The 24631-nt window shown below is 40.4% G+C and overlaps 1 protein-coding gene across 1 annotated transcript in view; it reads left to right on the forward strand.

The window, feature by feature from the left end:
- Positions 1-22552, forward strand: part of F13A1 (coagulation factor XIII, A1 polypeptide) — a 352784-nt gene extending 330232 nt beyond the window's left edge. Inside the window, exons 13-14 of the mRNA XM_006864109.1 lie at positions 3698-3834; positions 22399-22552. Coding sequence (XP_006864171.1) covers positions 3698-3834; positions 22399-22552 — 291 coding nt within the window. The remainder of the gene's footprint in view (positions 1-3697; positions 3835-22398) is intronic.
- The last annotated feature ends 2079 nt before the right edge of the window (positions 22553-24631 follow it).

Raw genomic sequence — 24631 nt, forward strand, 5'->3', positions numbered from 1 at the left:
CTGCAGCAGAGGCCTTCTTTCCTCTTGGCATCTCTAACTCTTGCTGTTGTTGTTGTTAAGTGCCATCAAGTCAGTACCAACCCATAGTGACCTTATGCACAGCAGAACGAAACACTTGCTACATAGAACAAATTAAGGACTTTGGAAGCCCTACTCGTGCTCCCCAGCCTTCATAAATTCGAGATTGGCTGTGGCTATTTAAACAAAACATCATCAGCTCAAGGCAACTCTACTAGCATGTTGTTTTGGTTAAGTACCATGACACTGTACAGGGTTTCCGAGGCTGCAAATCTTTGCCGGTGCAGAATGCCTCATCATTCTCCTGCGGAACAGCTGGTAGTTTTGAACTGCCGACCTTGAGGTTAGCAGCCAGATTTGTAACCACTACACTACCAGAGCTCCTAATAGTGGTGCTGGTGGTTATGTGCCATGGAGTCGGTTCTGACTCATAGCGACCCTGTACAACATTTCTGAGGTTGTAAATCTTTACAGGAGCAGAAAGCCTCATCTTTCTCCTGCAGAACAGCTGGTAGTTTCAAACTGCTGACCTTGAGGTTCATAGCCCGATTCATATCCACTACACTACCAGAACTTGTAATGGTATGGGTATAAAATATTTTTTCAGAAAGAATTAAAGTGGTCATAGCAAATGCTTTTGTCAATAGAGTATCTATATTAACCCTACTATCTTCAATATAGAGAGCTATTTTAAAATGTTATCTTCATCTTGTATTTATTAAAAGTACAAAGGTGTTTAAAAAACTGTTTTCAATTTAGAAAAAATATATTGGACACACTTGGGAATTAAACAAAAGTGCCATGGAAAGTATCCCAATTATGTAGTTATTCTGTACTTCCAACATCTGAGTTAATAGAGCATCAGGACATCTGGGAAGAAAGTGACAATTTCTGACTATCTTCCTAATGTTTTGTCTGAACCCATGATTTTTTCAGTCTGGGGCAAATTTGCCTCACAACTAGGTGCTACTGGCCTTGAGTGAGTAGAGATCAAGGGTGTTGCTATATTGTTGTTGTTGTCAAGTGTTGTTGAGTTGGTTCTGACTTATGGTGACCCTGCATAGGGTTTCTGAAGAGTGGTTGCTGAGTTTGAACCACCAATCTTGCCCTTGACTGCCTACCATGTGGTCCAGTGTTTATCTTACAGCACCACACCAGGACACCAGTGATGTTAGTATGCTGTTGTTGTTATGTACCGTGAAGTCGGTTCTGACCCATAGTGACCCTGCACAGGGTTTCCAAGGCTGCAAATCTTTACAGGAGCAGAAAGCCTCATCTTTCTCCTGCAGAACAGCTGGTAGTTTCGAACTGCCGATCTTGAGGTTAGCAGCCCAATTCATAACTACTACGCTACCAGAGGGTATACATCCTACAAATGCACAGGGCACTTCCCCCAAACAAAAATTATTTGTCCCAACATGTCAATAGTACCAAAACTGAGAGACCCTATTGACTCCACTCCACCTTTCAAATTGGACCAATCCATCACACCCCATGTCCCTATCAGCCCATACAAGTAACTTGTGGCTCATGTCCTAGTTTGGCGATTATTCGGTCAGTCTCCTCATGGAAACTTATTTATGCTGAGTCTCATCACTGTGCCTCCAAATCCAGGATTTGCCACCAACTGACAATTTTCTTTCCTCTCTTCCCAACTGGCATTTCAGACATCATTACAAAATGGTTTTTTGGTTGTTTTGTTGTTGGTTTTCTCAGTTCCTTTGGCCTCCATATTTTAGACTTCAGGTTCTAGAGTTAGACTTCAACTTGAGTTCCAGCCAGATTGCTTAGTAGTTTCAAGTCATAGTGCAAGACAAATTTCTCTGAACCAGTTGTCTTATTTGTAAAACAGAATACTTGGCAAAAATGGTCAGACCTCCATCTCGATGTAGGAAGAGCCATTACTATTGTGTTGTTCGTAATTACTTAGAGCTTATAAATTTCCTCTAAAGTGTTGTGGTGCTGTGAGGCTTACTGGGGTGAGGTGGTATGTAAACAGAGGCTCATAGCCCTGGCTGGGACTTAGAAATCAGTAGGGGTTCTTAAACTAAGCGCAGCCTCTGCCTCCGAAGATTCTGAGTGTTTTTTGGTCTGGATCTAGCACACAGTAGTGTTAAAAGTTCTCCTAGTGAGTCTATTGTGCATACCAGGGTGAGAACCACTGGTACAAGTGTTGAACAACTTGCCTGGCACACAGTATGAGGGTTAGTCAAAAAATATTACTACTAGGGCTCCAGTTTGTCCATGTGCAGGTTTATTCCAAACAAATATATTTAAACATGTCTCTATGATCAGCACATGACTGCAGACCAGTTCTCTCAGTACTATGCTTGTCTTGGTCTCATTGGGTTTTTTGTTTTTGTTTTTTAAGTGATTTCTGAGGGAGTCTGCTAGCACAGTTAAATTCAAGGCAACGATGTAAGCTCTGAGGATTAAGTTAACTGATTTTTAGAATTCCCAATGGATAATCTTGATAGATATTCTAGGAGAATTCGGAAAATGGACCATTGGTGAGAAAAAGACCAAGAAAGTTGCACTTGGATTTTTTTTTTTTTTCCATCACAACAATGCACCTCCACAATATTCAAGGAAAGCAAGGACTGTCCCATGATAATTGCATTGAGAAACCTTATTCCACCCACATTACAGGCCTGATGTTGCCTCTTCAAACAGACTTTTTGTTCCCCAACTCAGAGAATGTTAGAAAGAAACATGATTTGAGTCCCTTGAGGATGCCAAAATTGCCATTATGATGTAATGTTAGTTGAAGAGCACAGAAGTCAAATAGCATCACATTTTGATATTTTTGTTTAAGAAAGTTTTATCTGATTTTGTAGCAATGCTTTTTAACTTACTTTCATACACGCTGTGATCACTATCATGATCACGATGTATTCCAGTCCTAAAGTCCCTGGACTCCAGCTCTCTGCCTATCCCACCGCAAGAGACAAGAATTTAAATACAATTTAACAAACACAAGGAACTAAGAGCTGTTACGAATCAACTCATGAACAACTAGCTTTATATCGCTCCTGGACTCAAATGTGGTGGCTGCAGATTCAAGTCTCTTTTGCTTTAATGTCCAGATTCCTCATTCTCAAGTTCAACAGGAAGAATTCTTTCTTTGGACATATGAAGAGGCTTCAAAAAGTTCATGGAAAGTTCCATTATCTTCGCATTCCATTTTTCCATGAACTTTTTGATGGTCCTCTCATACTTCTTCCCAGTATGTTTAAAAGTAAGGTAGAGATTTCCTAGAGCATTTTTACCAATTGAATTCAGGAATTCCCCTATATCCTGGCAGGAAATTTGAGCCCAATCCAGAAGCAAAGTTCACCTAGTGGCCTTCACAATAGATATCTGTTGCTACACTAAATAAATGCATTTCCACCTCCTGCTGACAAGGAGCATTGAGTGGCCAAGGCTATTAACCTATGCTCTAATTAGGTTGGTTTTCCTAATGAGAACAAGTGTGGTTCTAATTAGTAATTTTCCATCTTTTTCTCAATAAGTATCCCCAAGTCAGAGTAATCAGTTCTGTTCCTCACACTGATTCCATTGTCAAAAATAGTCATACTGTACCCCGTAAGCAAAAATGGAGCTGGTTAAGGAGACAGAAGAGCCAAAAAAAGTTTCAGTTATTACTAATGAACTATATTCTCCCCTCAATCATTTTTAGGTCCGTGGTGCTAAAGTAGTTGGTTCTGACATGGTTGTAACAGTCGAGTTCACCAATCCTTTAAAAGAAACTCTTCGAAATGTCTGGATATACCTGGATGGTCCTGGACTAATGAGACCAAAGAGAAAGATGTTCAGGTAAGAGCTGGGGTCGGGGTGGATCAGGTAGCAAGGAGGCAGGCGTACATTCTTGGGGAGCTTTCTCTCATCCCTACTCTTTCAGTGGCCCTGCACCCAAATCCTGCAGTAAATGATAAAAAGCATCTTTTCTACCTTCTGGTCCTACCAATCATCTTAATTATGTCATAAGGGCCTGTGAAGAAGAAGACCCACTCCTCTTCTTCTAACAACAACAACAACAAAAACAAAAAACAACCAAACACACTACCATATAATCAATTCCAATTCAGATCAACCCTATATAGGGTTTCTGAGACTGTAAATCTTTTGGGGCATCTTTCTCTGTCAGAGTGGCTGCTGGGTTTGAACCACCAACTTTGTGGTTAGCAGCCCAACACTTAACATTTTTTTAACCCCATAATAGTTTGAAAATGTCTGCAAACTGCTGTCATGCCTTCCTTGAATCTTCTCTATTGGGGGTCTAGCAGCTCCGCTGACTTCATCCCTTTCTTCTCTAATGGGGTTCACCTCCTTCCCTTTCCCACACACTCCAATTTGTCACTACTCCTCTTCAAGTCTGACACACAGAATGGATCCCAATCTTTGAGGTTTATTACTTTCATTTCTACCACAAATAAGTTCCTGTCAGCATCAATCAATCTAGCACATTTCCTGTGGTGTGACCTTGTAAGGCACTGGAAGGAAGGTGAAGGGCTTTGTTGCTTTGAGAAACTGCTTTTTGACCAGATATTAGGAATATTCTCAATGCCCTTCAAGGAAGCTACCCCACTCCAGAATCTATGAAGACAAATGCAAGGCCTCATTCATCTCTCTGGCCCACCCATTAAAGAAAAATCGCCCACTAAAGGCTCTCTGCATTTCTTGCAAATTGTAGTGCTCACAGCTTCTGCTTCACCATTTAACAGTTGCCTAATGCTGGCTGATGCAATCAACAGAGAAAATAATCTGAGTGCTTTAAAAAAAAAAATGCAAGCACAAAACATAACAACCTTCCTGTGCTAATAGGAAAGTTGCAGGAAAAGAGAATTAAATTAGAAATCAACCCCAGCTCGAGGGAGAGGTCAGTAGAGATAGCCCTGCTTTCGTCAGAAACGACAGTCTCAGCCGCCCATTCTCGCACCTTCCCACTCTAATCAGATGCAAGATTCGCTCAGGCAAAGTGAAACACGTTTCTTCTTCCAAACAGCCCCCTGCTGTATCCAATTTTTCCTTCTCCAACAATATACCACAAACTGCCGCTTTATGAGTCCCAGAATCTCCAGCTACCTTGACTCCTCAGCTGTACCAAGGTGTGACGATCACCAGAATCCTGCCTTGATCACATGCCAGTGCATAAAATAGGACATTCGGTGCTTTAGAAAAAAACATCTCCTCACGTAAGATAATGGCCCACCATTTGGGAGGCATAGTGCTCAAAGTCAGTTGAGTTTATTGGGCCATGTTTTTGGTCAATACGTGACATATCCAATATTGGAAAAAGTAGCTTTATTTTTCAGTAAGATGACAGAAGATGCCAGTCTGCAGATGGACACAAATGTCCCACTCATACTCTAACTTAAGGCATTAATTTTAGTCACAACTAAAATGCACGTTGATACCAGAGAAAACAGAGATTCTCAATCACTTATGGAAACCCAAATCCTGGAAGAAATCTCTCCCAGGCAAGGGAAGCTGGTTCTCAGAATTAGTTGCCATGGAGTTGACACCAATTCATGGTGGCCCCAGGTGTGCCAGAGTCGGCCTGTGCTCCATAGGGCTTTCATGAGCTGATAGGTTTGAAGTAGATCCACTGATCTTTCTGAAGTCTCTCTGGGCAAACTGGAACCACCACTCTTAGTGAACAGCTGAGTATGGCAACTGTTTACACCGTCCAGTGACTCTTATTTCTCAGAGACTTTCAAAAATTGGAAAGATCATGGCACAGAAAATGTATCTTATCTGGGCTAGATGAAAGACTTTGGAGCCTGGCCCACTTACTCTGTGTCCTCCTGACCAGGCAAACACCTTCACAGCCAACACCTCCAATCTCATCAGATACTTAACTGTGCTTTTTGTTAGGAGATCAGATCCAAGAGAGACAGAACTTGCAATTTGATAGAGACCCTTTTCAAGACTGTATTCCTTTCTAGGGTTCACAACTCACCACACCCCCTTCCAGAGCCCCGTAAGTGAGGGGATCTCATGCCAAAAGCATTGGGCCTATGAAGGCGGATGGGAAGGCAGAGGCAATAAGGGAACAGACACCAGGAAGAAGACGAACGGTGTTAGGTCTCGTTCCCTCCTCAGAGGTTCAAGCCACCTGTGATCCAAGATGCCTTATGTTCCTGCTCCCCGCTGCTTCCCTCCTGCCTCAGATGCTCCCAGCTTCTGCTGTTACAAACTCTCAGCTTTTATATTTCTGCATTTGATACTTCCAGAACATCAGATAATTTATCTTCCAGATTCACTTTTCTCCTTAAAAAAAAAAAAAAATTATATTCAAGGAGCTATTTCATGAGAAAAATATCCTGACTTTGTGAATTTGGTTTAAATTTTCAGTTTCTTGAGTTGGACAGAGACAGAGGGTTAATCTCACAGAGGACAAACCCTAGGTAGTTTCAGTTTATTGTAATAATAATCCCATTTGCCTGCGTGCATTCAAGATGATGAATGGCTGGTATAACCTGCTGGCTCAGCACATTACTGAGAATCATTCATCACAACATCTATCCTGAGGCAAATAGGATTATTCCAATATTACTCAGTTGCCAAAATCTGGCAAATGATTTCATTCTTCTCTCTTTCTATATGTCTTTATGTTGGTAAATACATATTTAGATGCATATTTAGACCTGTGCCTTCACATGCATGTGTTGATAAAAACACACATAGAAATGCACCTCTATCTTCGTGTGTATAGTTATCTGTCAATAATACAAAAATGCATCTTCATGTAGCTACTTACTTGTTGGTGAATGTACACGTAGACATGTACTGTATCTTCATGTATGAGAGTCTATATACGTGCATATCAGTACTTGGATTTTTATGAGAAAGACCAAGTAATAAGGCTAAGCTCAAGGATTTAATTTCTATTTGAGTATTTAGCTGGATGACTGGTCTAACCACTAAACTGTACAACTATTTCATAAAGTATTTCTTAAGGAAGCCAGGGAAAAGAATGAATGGATAAGGATAAGAAAAGAAAAAAAAAAACACCCCACAGCTGTTGGGAACTATCATACACCTTTATTTATGTTGAATTAATCATCTCAGCTAAAGAACCAAGAATTGTTTCTTTGCCTACAGACAGGAGGAATTTACTTTCTTCAATTATTTTGCAGAGAGTCAGGCAAACGGCAACCACAAAAGGGGATGGGGTAACAATGCAGCAACAACATGAATAAAAACACACCATGTCTAACACTGCTTGGAGTCCCGCTGTGGCACTGTGGCCTAATGCACTGGACTGCAAAGTTGCTTTGAACCACAAGGTCACTGGTTCAAACCCACCAGTCACTCATTGGAAAGAAATCCTATGCAGGGTCGCTATGGATCATAACTGACTGGACGGCATTTAACAAAAACAACACTGCTTGGTATTTACCACATTCCAGGCAAATACTAGCTCATCCCAACCTCTCTATCCTGTCAATCTGTCCCTTTTACAGGAGAGATGACAATAGCGTGGACAGTGCTTTTCAAGCCTTTGTTATTGTTGTTGTTAAATGCCATCGAGTTGGTTATGACCCATAGTGACCCTGTATAGGGTTTCCAAAGAGTAACTGGTGAGCTTGAACTGCCAACCTTCAGTTCAAATGGCTTTGCAGTCTGGCGCATTAACCCACAGTGCCACACCAGGACTCTATTTCAAGCCTTAGATTAGTCTCAATAGGTGGGTATGTGTTTTTCTCTTTATTTGGTTTTTATGTACCGTATTTCATTTTTAAACAAATAACCCCCGCATTGTACATGTTGGCTAACTGTGTCCTCTTCCTGAGGTATTTTTATAAGCACATGGGGCTAATTGTTTTACAGCGATATGAAAATACCTTGAGGGAGGCTACAGTTGGCAAAAACTTATAACATGAATGTTATTTAAATAAGGACATGGTAACAGAATTGAATGATGGTCACAGCTACATTTATAAAGAACAAAAATTAAGAAATGAATCATCAAATACAAAATTTTGACACCTGTAATCCAAAAGATGAAGATACATTTTTGTATTATTTAGACGTTTTAGATTACAAGTGTCAAAATCAATGCCTGGGGCAGCCCCAGGGAGAACTTCAAAGGCCTTAGATGCCTTCCCCAATCCACTGACCAGTGATATGAAAGAAGAAGGGTTTCTTATTTAATGGCTGGAATTCTGAGGTGTGGGGCCTTCCTTTCTTCTCCCAGTGAATGCACACCATAGTCAGCTGAAATGCATATTGCTTTACTGACCCTTGAGGAATCCTTGGTTGCTGACATGATGTAGAGTAGGTTAGTTATATGGTCCAGGATTCCACTTCACTTAGACTCTGTCTACAGGGGTGTTGTATGGCCCACCCCCAATGGTAGACGGGCCTCAGCTAGCCAGGCCCTTGGTTACTCTTGACTCTCCTTCCTTGCACCACCACCCCGTCCAGAACAGCATCCATCAGCCTCCGTTCCATTGGTCCCTCCGTGTCCTCCATGCTATCTATGAGGACATGTCTCATTCTAGTCCCTGACCCCTGCCTTTGGGGCCCTTAGAGATTATTCATAGAATTCCTAGTGCGAATTATATGGTGATATCTCATTGTGGTTTTGAAATGTATCTCTCTGATAGCTGATCATGCTAAGCATCTTTTCATCTCTTTGGTGGCCATTTGGATATTCTTTTTGATGAAATGTCTATTCAAATTTTTGCCCATTTTATGATTAGATTATTTGTATATTTATCATTAAGTTGTCAAAGTTTTATATTAGAGAATCTCAAAAAGTTCACAGGAAAAACCCATTATCTTTTCCTTTCATTTTTCCACAAACTTTTTGAAGCCCCCTCATATGCATTTTTATTATTAGATTTTTGTCAAACTTAGTCCGGAGAGAACAGTCGCTGGAAAAAGATGTCATGTTGGGTAAGGTGGAGGGTCAGAGAAAAAGAGGAAGACCCCCAACGAGATGGATCAGCCAGGTGGCATCATTGATGGTGTCAAGTGTGGCAGCGGTAGTGAGGTTGGCCCAGGATCGGACATTGTTTCGTTCTGCTGTGCATACGGTCACTAAGAGTCGGTTCCGACTAGATGGCAACAACAACAATGGTTTCCAAAGATCTTCTCCCAGTTGGCAGCTTGTCTTTTCACTTTTTTGGTAAAGTTTTTTGATGAACAAAAGTATTTTGTTTTAATCCTTATGAGGTCCCATTTATTTATTTTGTCTTGCTGTTTGTGCTTTTGTTATTACATTAAAAATCCACTGTTGAAAGTGAGGTTTGACAGCATCGCCCCTTCTTGTTCTAAGAATTTTGTTTTAGTTTGCACATTTGGATCCTGTTTCTTTCTTTCTTTCTTTCTTCTGCATATCCAGTTTTCCTACCCCCATTTATTTGAAGAGGCTCTTCTTTCCCCATTAAATAAACTTAACACCTTTGTCAAAAATGAGTTGACCATAGATGTGTGTGTTTATTTCTGGATTCTCAATTATATTCCATAGGTCTATGGGTCTATTGTTATACCATTGTCAAACTGTTTTAATTGCTATAGGTTTAAAGTATGTATTATAATTAGGAAGTATGAGTTTTCCTACTTTATTCTCCTTGAACATTATTTTAGCTGTTCAGGGTGTCTTGCCAATCCATACAAAGTTGAGGATCAGTTTTGCTTATTCTGTAAAGAATGCTGTTGGAATTTTGATTGGGATTGCTTTGCATCTGTAAGTCATTTTATGAGATAGTTACAGCTTAAAAATGAATCCAATCCATGAACATGGAACACCTTTCCATTTGTTTTTAAATTTCTTTAATCTCTTTCAGCAGTATTTTATGGTTCTCATTAGATAAGTCCTTCATGTCCCTGGTTATATTTATTCCTAGATATTTTATTCTCTTAGATGCTGTTGTAAATTTCCATTTCATATTTCTTATTGCTGATGTATGGGAACTCATCTAATTTTTATTTGTTGACTTTGTACTCTGCAACTCTGCTAAATTCCTCTATTAACTTCTCTAGAAGTTATCTATAGTAATCTTTGAGGTTTTCTGTGTGTAGGATCATATCAACTGCAAATAGAGATTATTTTATTTATTTCATGTATGGACTGGATATCTTTTATTTCATTTTCTATTTTCATTGCTCTGTCTATCACTCCTAACACAATATTAAATAAAAGTGGGAAGAGTTGGAACCCTAGTCTTGTTCCTGATTTCAAGGGGAAAACTCCCAGTCTTCCTCTATTAAGTATAATGTTGGCCTTTGGCTTTTCATATATGCCCTGAACCATATTGTGCAATATGCCTTCTATGTCAATCTTCTTTAAAGTTTTTATAAAGAAAACATTGGATTTCATCAAATGTTTTTTTCTGCATCCATAGAGATGATCATGTGATTCTTTCCTATTGTTCTGCTCTGATAGTAATAAGGCAGACTTCCCTGAGTGTGACAACCCCTTTCAAACCTCAGTGACTGTCCATTGCTAGGTTGATATATATGTCTAAAGTGGAGTCAGAAGGTGAGTTACCTAAGTGGAGACTGTTTCCCCAGCCACCACAGGGCTACTGGGGTTCTGAAACCAAAAATATGAATCTCTCAGAGGTCCTTCTGAGGAGTGCCAGTCAATCCTCCTCCTGAAATGGAGGAAAGTCTGCCTGAATGCCAGCTCAGATATAAGCAGACCCCCCACAAAGTATGGAAGGAAACCTGAAGCAAAACTGGAAGACAACACCCTGACCCAAAAGTGTTTGTTGAATGTGGGTTTTTCTAACTAACATCATTATTGCAGAACCAGAGATGGTTAGGGAGTGATAACCAGAGAGAGGAGACTGCACCTTCCTGGCGGACAGATTGATTAGTACACAATATCTCACTCCAGTGGCAGGGATTGCTGGTGGACAAATGGACCACAAAATGTTCTCTAGTATGTTTGGGAGAGATTGAACATTGAAAATGAGATATGGAACTTTCAAATCCCAATTAAATGTAGAGGGAGAAGGATCTATCACACACAGGAAAAGGTAATAGTAAGCAAAGGCTGAAGGCTCTGCCCACCTGAGTTTCTTGCAGAAAGTATGGGCAAAAACACCAAATACTGGGGGAAACTGAGAAAGTTAACACCCTTGAAAATGCCCTGCCCCAACAAAATTTCAAAAGACTCACAAAGAGCAGAGAAACAATGGCCCACCCAAATGAACATGACACAGTAGTGAACATGCATATATTATTAAGTGCCACAGAGTCTTTCCCAGTGCAGCCTCCACATGAGACTTCTGCTTCTTAACTCACAGCAGCCTCAGACAACAGTTACTAACATCAACTGGAAGTGGAGACAGACGGTCCCTAATTGGTCCCCAGAGAGATTTGCCCTGTTGGTTTCAGAGTCTAGAGCTATGGTATGCACAGGGAGGAAGGTAGGGTGCTGATTATGAGAGTAGACTCCACTACAGAATTCTTCTGTAGCAATTCACAGCAGACTTGCAGGTGACAGTGTCCAGATGGGGGAGGGACGGTCACACTCCAAGTGCACCTTCATGGAGGAGTCTGCCTTATTGCCATCAGAGCCCTCTCTATAATATTTGGCTGTGGAGGTAGCTTCCACTAAAGAGGCTTACTTCTGATAGAAAGACAAACCGAACAGACACCTAGGATGTCCTACATTTGGTGTTAGAGGCCTGAACTATAGGGTGCACATAAAGGCCAGTAGAGCATTTATTATAAGAGCAGACTCTACTGCATGGGCTTTCTGTAGTAATTCACAGTACAATTGTAATCAACAGTGTCTGCGTCAGAGAGGTGCTGCCACACTCCAACAGGACCTTCAGGAAGGTCTGCCTTGTTGATTTTACAGCTCTAAAGTTTGGGGTCCTGTCTCTTTGTACAGGCTAGGGTTGTGGTGGTTGCAAAAGTAGGCTATTTTTCAGTGGCCACTACCCCAGTTCACAGCAGCTGAAAGCCTGTGTGGCTGGGGTATGTGTGTGTGTGTGGGGGGGGGGGGGAGGCAGGGACAGTAGTAAAAGTCATTTTCCTACCATATGCAACTCATTGGGAGTCCTTGGATAGCGCTGTGGGTTAATGTGCTGAACTGCAAAGTTGGTTTTAACCACAAGGTCAGCACTTCAAGCTCACTAGTCGCTCCTCTATACAGGGTCACAATGGGTCAGAACCAACTTGATGGCACACACCAACAACATTGCAACTCATTGCTGATTTGTTCTTTCTGGCTTGTCTACAGTTCCCTGATGCTTCCCATTGCTACCCTCAAAAGCGAGCATTGTTTCCTTGTTGTATTTGTGGGAGAGGGTCAAAATGATAGTTTGTTTATGCCACTTTCCCAGAATTCTTTGTAGGGTTTTTAATGACTGATTTTTTTTTTTTTTAAGTTTTTTATTATGATTTGAGTGAAAGTTTATGGAGCAGATCATCAGTTTTACATTCAACAAATCATACACCTTCTTTCATCACAATGATTAAAATCCCCTCCATGTAACATCAGTTAACACTATTTCTCTATATTCACTTTAGCTTTTAAAACAAACACTCAGGCATATATAACAATTTACACCTCCAAAGGGCACATTCTGCAAGTCTGGCTCCTGGCCACCATTTTTAGTCCCTCTCTTCCCATGAATCTAGAGTCAACTGCTCCCCCTCTCCATGTCCCCATCTCTGCCTCCACCATCTCTGGCATCGCTGCCTCTCTGGATAAGGTCCCGCATCCTGCTTGTGCTCTCTTCATTGATGGTTCTAAGGTCCTCTGTTTCTGGACTGTAAGGTTACCCACTCCCCTGTTTTTGTTACAATTGTGACAGTCACAATTAGTCATGATAACAATTATTCACTATCGGATCATATGAATCTTATCCCCATCTCTTTTCACCAGACCCATGTAGACAAGATGAAAACTATTCAGTGGAGACTCTTTCTTCCTCCCCATACTCTTAAACTAAACTCCCTCTTGAAACCTTGTAAGCCAGTCACTTCGTTCCTTTATCGCCCCCTCATTTTAGGTGGCCAATGTCTAAGTTGCCCATCCCTGTCTACCTTATGTACAGAGGGGATAGCATTGATACTTGATGTCAAGACTCCTTCCCTATCTGTTGGTATTTAGAGTTACAACCTCCATGAGTATAGGTCAGGTTCATCAAATTGTAGCAATTTACCCTTGTTTCCTTTATCAATTTTTTTTTTCTTTTTCATAATCTTCCTCTAGTCAAGTTCTGATTATCAAGTCATCGAGGCTAGGTCAAATGGGTATTTATCTGCAAGTTTGGGTGTTCTTGGGCATCTCCCCTCACTTCATATCGGCTGTATGTTTCCCTCTCAGATCTAGCCCTCTGTGGCTATGTCCTTGTCCATGGGCTCAGCATCCCCAGGTCTCACCATACTTTGGACCAACCAGCCCTTCCTCTTCTCATTCTCATCTCCAGGTCAATGGGATTCAATGGACTGTGGTTGAACTCAGCCCACTTCTTCATTGCTTCCTTTCCCCCTCTTCCATTCACCAGCAGACCAATGTGGTCGCCAGCAAGCTTACATGTCTACTTATGTGTTCCCTTTGAGTTTCAGTCTTAGAGGGGAGTTTGTCCTGAAGGAACTTGATTGCTTGCTTGATGGCTTCCTGTCAAACAGCTTGCTTATTCTTGTAGTAGCCAGTCATGCTGAGATTTTTGTTTTGGGTTTTTACTGATGTTCTTTCTTTGAAGATATGTCTTCTGTTGCTCTAAATGTTCCAGGCTGGTCCGCTTGTCCTTGCTAGTGGAAATGTCCCGCCTCACACGGTTCTAGATTGGACTCAAGATTCCACCTAAGGTCCTATACTCTGTAAAGACTTTGCAAGAGGGCTATTTCACTGAGCAAGTTCTAGAATCCATTTTAGGTATTCCAATCAGTTAAAGACTGAAGACAGGCTTACAAGTTTTCTGTAATCATGTTTCCCAACATTCTTTTCTATCCCACTCAAGTGTCTATTTTACAATAGTAAGCAAGGGAAACTAATATTCATAAGGCAGTCAAGCATCTTAGTATTATATCCTCTCTTCAAACTATACCTAGATCCCTGTATCACAGAGCCCTGTTGTTCCAAGGTTGAGTATGCATCACAATTTACCTCTGTCCCACTTAGCCCATGCAAAACTGTCTCACTGTTCCCCTATCTAGCTTGTTCTTCCGCCTCCTCCCCCTTCTTGTATTGCCCTCCCCAACACCCGAATTAAACCCCTCACTCCAACCCCACTGTTGTGGTTACCTTATATTCCATTAACTCTTCCCTCCATTTAAGATAGGCTATTTTATCCTGTAATCTACCTGACCTTCTCACCACCTGGATCTCTATTCTTCTGTGTTTACCTTGTAATTGTTTTGATCATAGACTGACCTCCCAGATCTTCTGTTCTTATAATTTTATTCTGTTCTTGACTCTTTCATTTGTTGATTGAGTTCAAGGTGATGCTGCCACGTACGTCATTCTCTGGTTGTTGGCTGCTCTTCTTGGTTCTCAGTCCACAGAACTTCCTTTAGGATGTTTTTCATAGCAGGGTTGGCTTTTGCAAAATCCCTTAACTTCTGTTTATCCTGCGATGTTTTGATTACGACAATGTATTTGATTGACAGCTTTGCTGGGTAGAGGATTCTTGGTTGGCAGTTTTTTTTCCTTTCAGCGTTTTATATATGTCTCCCCATTGCCTTCTTGCCTGCATGGTTTCTGTTAAGAGATCCTAGCTTAATCTGATTTTCTTGCCTTTGTATGTTACACTTCTCTTTTCCCTAGCTGCTTTCAGGATTCTGTCCTTATATTTGATTTTGGAGAGCTTGATTATTATATGTCTTGGTGATTGTCTTTTAGGGTCTATCCTTCCTGGGGTTTGTTGAGCTTCTTGAATGCTTATCTTTTTGCTTTCCAGGATGTTAGGGAAATATTCTTTCAGAAGCTCTTCAACAATCTTCTCTGTTGTGATTCTTCCTGTTCCAGAATGCTGATAATTCTTAAGTCATTTCTCTTCCTGTTGTCCAACATGAATCTTAGGCCTTGTTCAGATTTTTATTATATCCTTTTTAGTGTTTGTTCTTCTATCTTAGTAATGTTGAGAGATTAATCTTCTAGTTCACTAGTTCTGGCTTCATCTCTTCAATTCTACTCCTTTGCCCTTTCAGTGTATTGTCCATTTCTGATATTCTATCATTAATCGTTTGGACCTCTTTCTGTAGGTTTTGAATTTTTTCCAATGCTATATCTATCTTATTTGATTGTTCCTGTAGTGCTTTCCTGACTTATTCCTTATTTTCCTCAACTCCATTGTATAATGTTTTGATACCTTTTATAATCATTTTTCTGAATTCCTTCTCAGGCATTTCCAAAGCCTGCCCATCTTCCAGTATGGAGTGTAAGTCTACTTCCAGTTCATTTGCCTCAATCACTTTATCTCGTTTTTGGAGCTGGAATTAATATGGTCATCTGTTTTTGTTTTTTGGGGGCATATTCAGGAGTTATCTGTGGTCTTAATACTTAGATGGGTGTGTATTTTGGTATTTTTTATGCTTTCTGATTGCCTCCAGGAAGATCTGATCAGGAGGTGGGCTTCTCTTTTCACGTTTCTTCCTGAGAAATTTCAATATGCTACTGTTGGTCATTGTAATATAATTCAGGCCTTTTTCCTAGTGATAAACAGTTCAGGACTGGCTGTGGCCATTTTGCACTGCCATTTGGTTTTAAGTGGAACTGTCACTTTAAATTTCAAGGAGATTGTGTGAATATGTACTTGCACACTCCAGGAATGGGGGTGAGGTGTCCCCTTGCTCAGGCACCCCCTCTAGTCACCAGAATGGAGGTGCACATACAGTTAGAGACCAATGAACAAATAAAAATAAATACAGAATGTCCACACCTGTATCTCTGCAGTTCTAGCAGGCATCCTTGGCTGCTCTGATCCTTTCCCTGTTGGTCTCTCCCAAGATGGCAGCTCTGGGAGCAGCTGAGCATCTTGAATTAGAAAGCAATGGATTCTTGCTCCTACTACAAATTGCCCTAGCTGTAAGCCTTCCAACCTTCTAAATATTCCTTTATCTGTGGTTCAGAGTTCTAGCACCATCCACTGAGCCTGCTTAGTCCAGTAATCTGTGTTTTTGCTGACGGAGCGCCTCACTGCACTTCTACCCGACCCGCCAACTTGTTTGTTCTTAATGACTGATTTTGGAAAGTAGGTAGCCAGTCCTTTCTTTTAAGGTGTTTCTGAATGACCTTGAACTTCCAACTTTTTGGTTAACAGCTGAGTGTGCTAAGAATTTGTACACCCAGGGACTCCACTGAATAAACCAGCCACACAACAACTGTTCCCTTCACACTCTACTTAGCCTAAAGTTTGGGCAGAGCCTGAAATTTAGCTTTCCCTAAATGTTTCTATAACCTGCTAATCTCATAAATTTTGTCAAATTAACTTTCTTGGAAATGGAGGAGCAGCTAAACCACTCACTTATCTTACTGTAAATAAGTAAATTATTTTTTAAAAGCTAGTACAACAGAGATAGCATTGTTATTGTTGTTGGTGCCAACAAGTCAGTTCTGTTGGATCTTATGTACAACAGAAGGAAGTACTGCCCAGTACTGCACCATCCTCACAAGTATTGTTATGTTTGAGTCCATTGATGTAGGCATATGTCAGTCTATCTCACTGGCGGTCTTCCTTTGTTTGGTGACCCTCTACTTTAACAAGTATGATGTTCTGTTTCAGGGACTGGTCCCTCCTGATAGCATGTCTAAAGTATATGAGACCAAGTCTCACCATCTTCACTTCTAAGGAAAAATCTAGCTGTACATCTTCCTAGACAGATTTGTTTGTTCTTCTGGCAGTCTATGGTACTTCCAATATTTTTTGCCAACACCATAATTCAAATGCATCAATGCTTTTGTGATTTCCTTTATTTCTTGTTCAACTTTCATGGTCATATGAAGTGATTGAAAACATGGCTTATGTTGGGCATACCTTAGTCCTCAAAGTAATATCTTTACTCTTTAATACTTTAAAGAGATCTTTTGCAGCAAACTTGCCCAAATCCAATACAGCATTTGATTTCCTGACTTCTGCTTCCATGAGCGTTTGTTATGGATCCATGTCAAATGAAATCCTTTACAACTTCAATCTTTTCTCCATTTATTATAATGTTGTTTATGGGTCCAGTTGTGAGGATTTTTGTTTTCCTTACAATGAGCTATAATCCATACTGAAGGCTGCAGTCTTTGATCTTCATTAGTAATTACTTCAAATCCTCTTCACTTTCAGCAAGTAATATTGGGTCATCTGTGTATTACAGGTTGTTAATGACACTTCCTCCAATCCTGATGTCTTGTTCTTCATATAGCCCAGTTACTTGGATTATTTGCTCAGTATATAGATTGAATAAGTATGGTGAAAGCATAAAACCCTGACTCACACCTTTCCTGATTTTAAACTGCACAATATGCCCTTGTTCTTTTCAAACAACAGAATCTTGGTCTATATACAGATTCTGCCTTAGAACAATTAAGTGTTCTGGATTTCCCATTCTTCGCAATATTATCCATAGTTTATTATAATCTACACAGTTAAATGTCTGCATTGTCAAGAAAACACATGCAAATATCTTTCTGCTATTCTCTTCTTTCAGCCAAGATCATCTGACCTCATCAATAATATCCCTCATTCCATGTCCTCTTCTGATTCCAACTTCAGTTTCTGGAAGTTTCCTGTTGATATACTGCTCCAACTGTTTTTTAATTATCTTCAGCAAAATTTTACTTGCATCTAATATTAATGATATTTTTCAGTAATTTCTGTATTCTGTATGGTTACCTTTTTTTGTAACAAGCAAAAATATGGTTCTATTCCAGTATATTGGACCGGTAGCTGTCTTCCAAATTTCTTGATATAGACCAGTGTGTGCTTTCTGCACTGCGTTAGTTTGTTGAAATCTTTCAATTGGTATTCGGACAATTCCAAGCACTGTTTTTCACTAATGCCTTCAGTGCAACCTGGACTTCTTCATTCAGTACCATCAGTTCTTGATTTACCTCCTGATTGTTCTTCATGCTACGGTTCTTCATGCTATCTCTTGAAATGGTCGAACATTGATCAATTCTTTTTTGATACAGTGACTTTGTGTATTCCTTTCATTTTATTTTAATGCTTCCTAAATTATCAAAAACTTTTGCCCAGAGTCCTTCAATATGGCAAGTTGAGGTTTGAAATTTTTCTTCAGTTCTTTGAGCTAAAGAAATGCTTAGCACGTTCTGTCTTTTGGTTTTTCGAACTTCAGATCTTTGCTCATTTCATTCTAATACTTTGTCTTCTCAAGCTGCCCTTTGAAATTTTCTGCTCAGCTCTTTTATTTCATCATTTGTTCCATTTACTTATGCTACTCTATTTTCAAGAAAAAGTTTCAGAGTCTCTTCAGACATACACTTTGGTCTTTTCTTTCTTTCTTGTCTTTTTAATGACCTTTAGCTTTCTTCACGAGTCCTGGTGGGGCACTGTAGGTTAATGCGCCAGACCGTAAAACCATTGAACTGCAAGGTCGGCGGTTCAAGCTCATCAGCTGCTTCTCGGAAACTCTATATCGGGTCGCTATAGGTTGGAACCAACTAGATGGCACGTAACGACAGCAACAAAGCTTTCTTTGTGAGTATTGTTCTTGATGTCATCCCACAACTCTTCTGATCTTTGGACATTAGTATGTAATGCATTAAATCTCTTCTTGAATAGTCTCTATCTAACTTCAGGTGAGATATGCTTAATTTTGGGTCTCTGAGCTTTATTTAAACTTTCTTCAGCTTCAACCTGAACTTGCATCTGAACAACAATTGATGGTCTATTCTATAGTTGGGTCCTGGTATTGTTTTGGCTGATAACATTGAGCTTCATTGTCTCCACAGATGTTGTCAATTTGATTCCTGTGCATTCCAACTAGAGAGGTCCACATATATATTTGCTGTTTATGTTGTTGATAACATTATTTATAATAAAGAAGTTGTTCTTACAAAATTCTATCATACAATCTCCAACATAATTTCTATCATTAAGGCCATATTCCAACTACTGATCCTTCTTCTTTATTTCAGACTTCTGCATTCTAACCACCAGTAATTATCAAAGCATCTTGATTGCATGTTTGATTGATTTCAGACTGAAGAAATTGGTAAAATTGTTCAATTTCTTCATCATTGACTTTTGGTAACTGGTGTGTACATTTGAATCATAGTCGTATTAATTGATCTTCCTTGTATATACATTATTCTATCACAGATAACATTGTACTTCAAGACAGATCTTGAAATGTTCTTTTGACCATTATACAACACCATTCCTCTTGAACTTGTCAATCCTGACACAGTAATCCATATGGTTGTCTGATTCAAAATGGCTAATACCTGTACATTTCAGCTCAGTATTGCCTAGGATATCAATCTTTATGCATTCTGTTTCATGTTTAATGACTTTCAATTTTCCTAGAGTCATACTTCATACATTCCACATTCCAATTATTAATAAATATTTGCAGTTGTTTCTTCTCATTCTGAGTCATGCCACATCAGCAAATGAAGGTCCCAGAAGCTTTGTTCCATTCACATCATTAAGGTCAACTTTATTTCAGGAAGCAGCTCTATCACAGTTGTATTTTGAGTGCCTTCCAGCCTGATGGGCTCATCTTCCAGCACTATATCAGACAATGTTCCACTGCTATGCATAAGGTTTTTAGAGGCTAATCTCTCAGAAGTGAACCACCTAGTCCTTTTTCCAATCTGTTCTTAGTCTAGAAGTTCCACTGAAACCTGTCCTCTATGTGTGACTCTGCTGGTACTTGAAATATCACTTCCAGCTTCACAACAGCATGCAAGCCACCACAGTATGATAGACTGAGAGATGAGTTGGGAGATAGCAATAGCCAATTACTATTTACTGAATGTTTGCTACATGCCAATGTTATATGAGACTCTTTGCTTGGATTATTTTATTACATTCTTACAACAGTCACAGGAGATAAACACTACATTATCCTCATTTTATGGTTGAAAAAAGGAGTCCCTACATGGCACAAACAGTTGAGTGTTCAACTCCTAGCTGAAAGGTTGGCTGTTCAAACCCACTTAGAGATATCACAATAGAAAGACCTAGTTAGTGTTCTGCTTCTGAAAGATCAACACCTTGAAAACCCTGGGGAGAAGTTCTACTCTGCAGCACATGGGGTCGACATGAGTCATAGGGCAACTAAAAACAGATGAAAAAATGCAAGTTTAGAGTATAATAAATGGCCTAAGATCACATAGCTGGGAACTAAGAGTGTCAGGTTTTGAGCCCATGTTTTTAAATACTATACAACATTTCATTACAGACACACAATAATAACATACTATTTAGATAGCAGTGCCACTATTTCATTTAATAATTAAAATGAAAACATTCACTCCATATATGACCATTAAAATAAATTCTACATATCATAGTGTTGATTTCAATACCAAATTTATCACATAGTAAAATTAAGGTAAATTTTCACTTGGTATTCTTCATTGCAGACATATCAAAATTTCCATTTTCATAACTCCTAAATCCTTTGGAGTTGTAAACGGTCAGTGCACTCAGCTGCTAACTACAAAGTCAGAGGTTTGAGTACACCCAGAGGCACCTTGAAAGAAAGACTGGGTGATCTACTTTGAAACATCAATCATTGAAAACCTTGGAGAACACAAGTCTACTCTGATAAATGTGAGGTCCCCATGAGTTGGAGTCAATTTTTTTTCTATGTCCCAGATCCATGGGAATGCAATATTATGAGGCAACAATTTCAGCAGTGGTTAAGTAATTGAGAATAATCTGGGTTTACATCTGAACTACTGGTATTTGTAACAAATGCCACATTGTACCAAGCATGTGGGGCAGATTATGCTGTGAGGAAGCAGTCAATTATTTTGTTACAGGGCAAATCTTTTTAAAATTCCTCCTTTGGATTCCTTCCCTTCAGGTTTTCATGAAATTCAAAAGAGACTAATCTGAATTGTACTAGCATAATGTAGAAAGAACATGCAGCTGACACTAATTCTAGCTGTCCCACTATCTGGGTCATTGTACTGAACGACCTTGAATAATTCCTTAGACTCTTTAGAATCTCCATTTACTCATCTGTTATATGGGGCAGTTGGCTAAGTGACTTCTAAAGTTCTTTCCAAGTCTGAAGCTGTGTCAATAATTCCATAGGAAAAGTCAGACCCAGAAGTCCATGGGAGACTAGCCAGCATGTGCTCTCCCTGTGGCCCAGAGAGCAGACCCCCAGTATTCTCAAAGAACATTACCTTACAGAAAATTCATAGTGCTGAAGAAAAGTGACTTCGTGTTTGAGAAACAAAAATGTGTGAAAAAGCAAGCAGAGCAGTCAGAAAAAGTAAAGTACAATGTTGAGTCGTAAAAAGAATATCAGTTTGGAAATAGACAAATCTCACCTCTGCCAATTGACTAGCTGTATCATCTTGGAAACATTACTTTATTTGTTTAATTCACTAATTTTCTTAACTGTAAATCATATGGAATACTGTCTACCTCATGGAGAGATCGCACATATAAAAATGGTTTATGCTGTCTTCCTCCTGAGGCTTACAAGGGATGCTACATGGGAAGCACCCCAGAGAAGCCTCGGTCCCCTGAGCTTGATGATCTTAGTCATCCCCAAGACCGGGTTGGTCATGAAACTTATGAGGACCTTAGAGCATGGGCTGGGGAGGAAGAGGACAACACTGGGACCAGAAAAGGATATGTTAGAACCTGAATCAATGACAATTGAGTAACATAAAGATGCATGGGTGGAGGGAAACAAGGATTACAAAGGAACGCATAAAGATCGTCAAAGCTAGATGTCAACAGGGAGTGGGATGCTCTAGGTACTGGAGCTGGGAACAAGATCTCTCCCAAGGGGATTGGCAAGAGTTTAGTGTCATCAGGGTCGAGACAGCTGGGGGCGTTCAGGGATTTGGACTCTTTCCCAGGAGGCAAGGAAAGTGCTAACTGTGAGCAAGGCAGAAGATACGTCATATAGGTGAGGCTGACGGGGTGGGCTTGCAGACACGCTGCAGTTCAGCTAGCTCATGGTCACATGGGACTCACCCCAGCACCCCACCCTCAATGGGCATGTCCATTGGGTGGTCCATGGAAGGAACCACAGCTAATAGGACTGCTGCTGAGGGATTTGGGAATGCACCAGGAAGAGGCCTTGTTGATGTTGGAATCTTCAGAACCAGCCAACCATGCCCTTCTGCCCTCTCACCACCATGCACTGAGAAGCAGACAGCAGTGTCTCACAGAGTTCTCACTGCTGCCTGGCCAAGGTGGGAAATTGGACCTGCCCTCTGCGAGTAACACCTATCCTTTCTTTTCCACCTTCCAGTGAAATCCAGCCCAACACCACTGTGCAGTGGGAAGAAGTGTGCCGGCCGTGGGTCTCTGGCCCTAGGAAGCTGATGGCAAGCATGACCAGTGACACCCTGAGACACGTGTATGGAGAGCTGGATGTGGAGATTCAGAGACGACCTTCTGTATAATTGCACAGGAGGCAGTTGACCTCTTGTCATCTTAGCCAAGGACATCTAATGCACTAATAGCTCTTGCTTTAACTTAGATGCAAAGGCCCAGACAGCAGTGGATAAGCCACCATAGTAGATGTGCCCTGTGTGCCAAGACACACTTTCCCAAGCCTAGGCTATTCAGCACAGAAGTCAGTTTTTAATTGCTAGCTTCCAAAGGATTCTGAGCATTAGCTTTAATTAAGCTCTAATTAAGCCCTCATAGCTCATAAGAGTAAAAGTCATCATTTATCATTGCAAATGGCTGCAACTTCAAATGTCAGAGGACTTCCTTTAGCATGGGGACTTGCTTAATACCTGGTCTCATTTAAAAAAAGCTTCTGGTTTCTTACTCAGCCTTTTAGGAGTAACATATTCCCAAAGAGCGGGAAGCACATGATTTGGGCCGTTAAACTCTATTCCCTTATCTAGAATTTAGGTTCTACCCTCTGTGACAGAATTGTTTTCTCAGAAATTGAGTACAGCATCATTTTTCTTTGTGGCCAGGCCAGGGAGAGGTCTTTTATCTTCCACCTGCAGCAAAGTGACTGCCTGCCAAATTTCATAGATTTACCTTGTGAAAAGATGTGGCCTCATGTTAACAAATTGCATTTGTGGGAAACTTAATCACCTGTGAAGAGATCAGAAAGTGGGTATAATCAGGAGCTCAGCCAAAGTACCAAGCATCCAGGGCAATTTTCTATGTTGCGCACCCCCAAAATTTGAACCCCCGAAGGGAATCCCTAAGCTGTGCCCTTGCCCATTTTTGAGACAAAACTGTTCACAGAAAAGATGTGTCTGCAGAAACATCTTCCACACTCTTGCCCAGCTGCCTCAGGTGTCTTCCATACTTGTGGTGCCTCATGAGGTGCCCCCTTGGACTTGTGCCTGGAGAAAATACCCACCCCTCCATCCATTCTTCACTACATCTCTATGTCCACCATGCTTTGAGGAACAATGATGGGTCATCTTGCACTAATAGAAACTACTAAGTGATGCTTCCCTTCAAATGGCACCCACACCTGCCATACAATTCTGGGTGCAGTTCACAAATCTATTAAATAATGTAGTTTTATAGTTCATTGTATAGGAGCTGTCACATGTGGCCTGATCAGCAGGAACCAATATCCTTAACATTAATTCTTTCTGGGGTACAGTCCTACTGATGAGGCTGGTTTGAAATAGGAGAAAGGAGGGACTAGTCTTAGTTTATGATTGTACATCATCTGTTTCTCTAGAATAATCTCCTTTGAACAACAATGCAGGTCTGCATTCTTTGGTAGAGAGAATAAGCTCAACACATTGGAGGATCTGGAAGATTTAGTGAGCAGATATGTTGGGAGGCCTGTTGCTGTTATTGCTAAAGGCCATTGAGTTGGTTCCAACTCATAGCCATCCTGTAAAGGATTTCCAAGGAGTAGCTGATGGGTTTGAGCCTCCAATTTTCTGGTTAGCAGCCCAGTGCTTATGTTACTGTGGCTGCCACTAATTCTCTCTTGCCCTTCACGTGCCCCGTGTTGAGACCTCAGCTTAGCACTCAGTGGCTGAACAGTAACATGGGTTCAGCATTGCAAACAGCCATTGGGTTCAGACCCAATGCAGAGGATGCTGACAACACTTGTATTATGGGCCAAGACTCCAGGAGACAAGGCTGCTTGGTATTTATTTGCAAGGCTGATTTATGGTCAACATTTCCCACTGATATGTCTAGGGTGTGATTTAGTTCACTAGATTACTATTCTTTGCAAAAGAAAAAATGGACAGTAGGAAGGAAGCTGGAGGAAAACCAGAGTAGAATGCTGGGTAGAATATAACCAGTTTTAAGCTGTTGAGATGTTCTCTGAGGCTGTTCTGGAGACTTTGGCACGAAGAATCCATGAGAATCAGTTGGCTCTCACTATAGGTGCATCATACTTAACTCTATTATCGTACTAATTCCTTGGCATTTTCCAGTGTTTCCAATACCCAATTTGAAAATGAAATGCATTTTGCTAGATTACTAAAATGGCTTATCTTCATGTATCCTTATTAACTAAAATGTAATAGAAGCTTAAAATA

The sequence above is a fragment of the Chrysochloris asiatica genome, unplaced genomic scaffold (assembly GCF_000296735.1).
Source record: "Chrysochloris asiatica unplaced genomic scaffold, ChrAsi1.0 scaffold00060, whole genome shotgun sequence".
In the NCBI taxonomy this organism is placed as follows: domain Eukaryota; kingdom Metazoa; phylum Chordata; class Mammalia; order Afrosoricida; family Chrysochloridae; genus Chrysochloris; species Chrysochloris asiatica.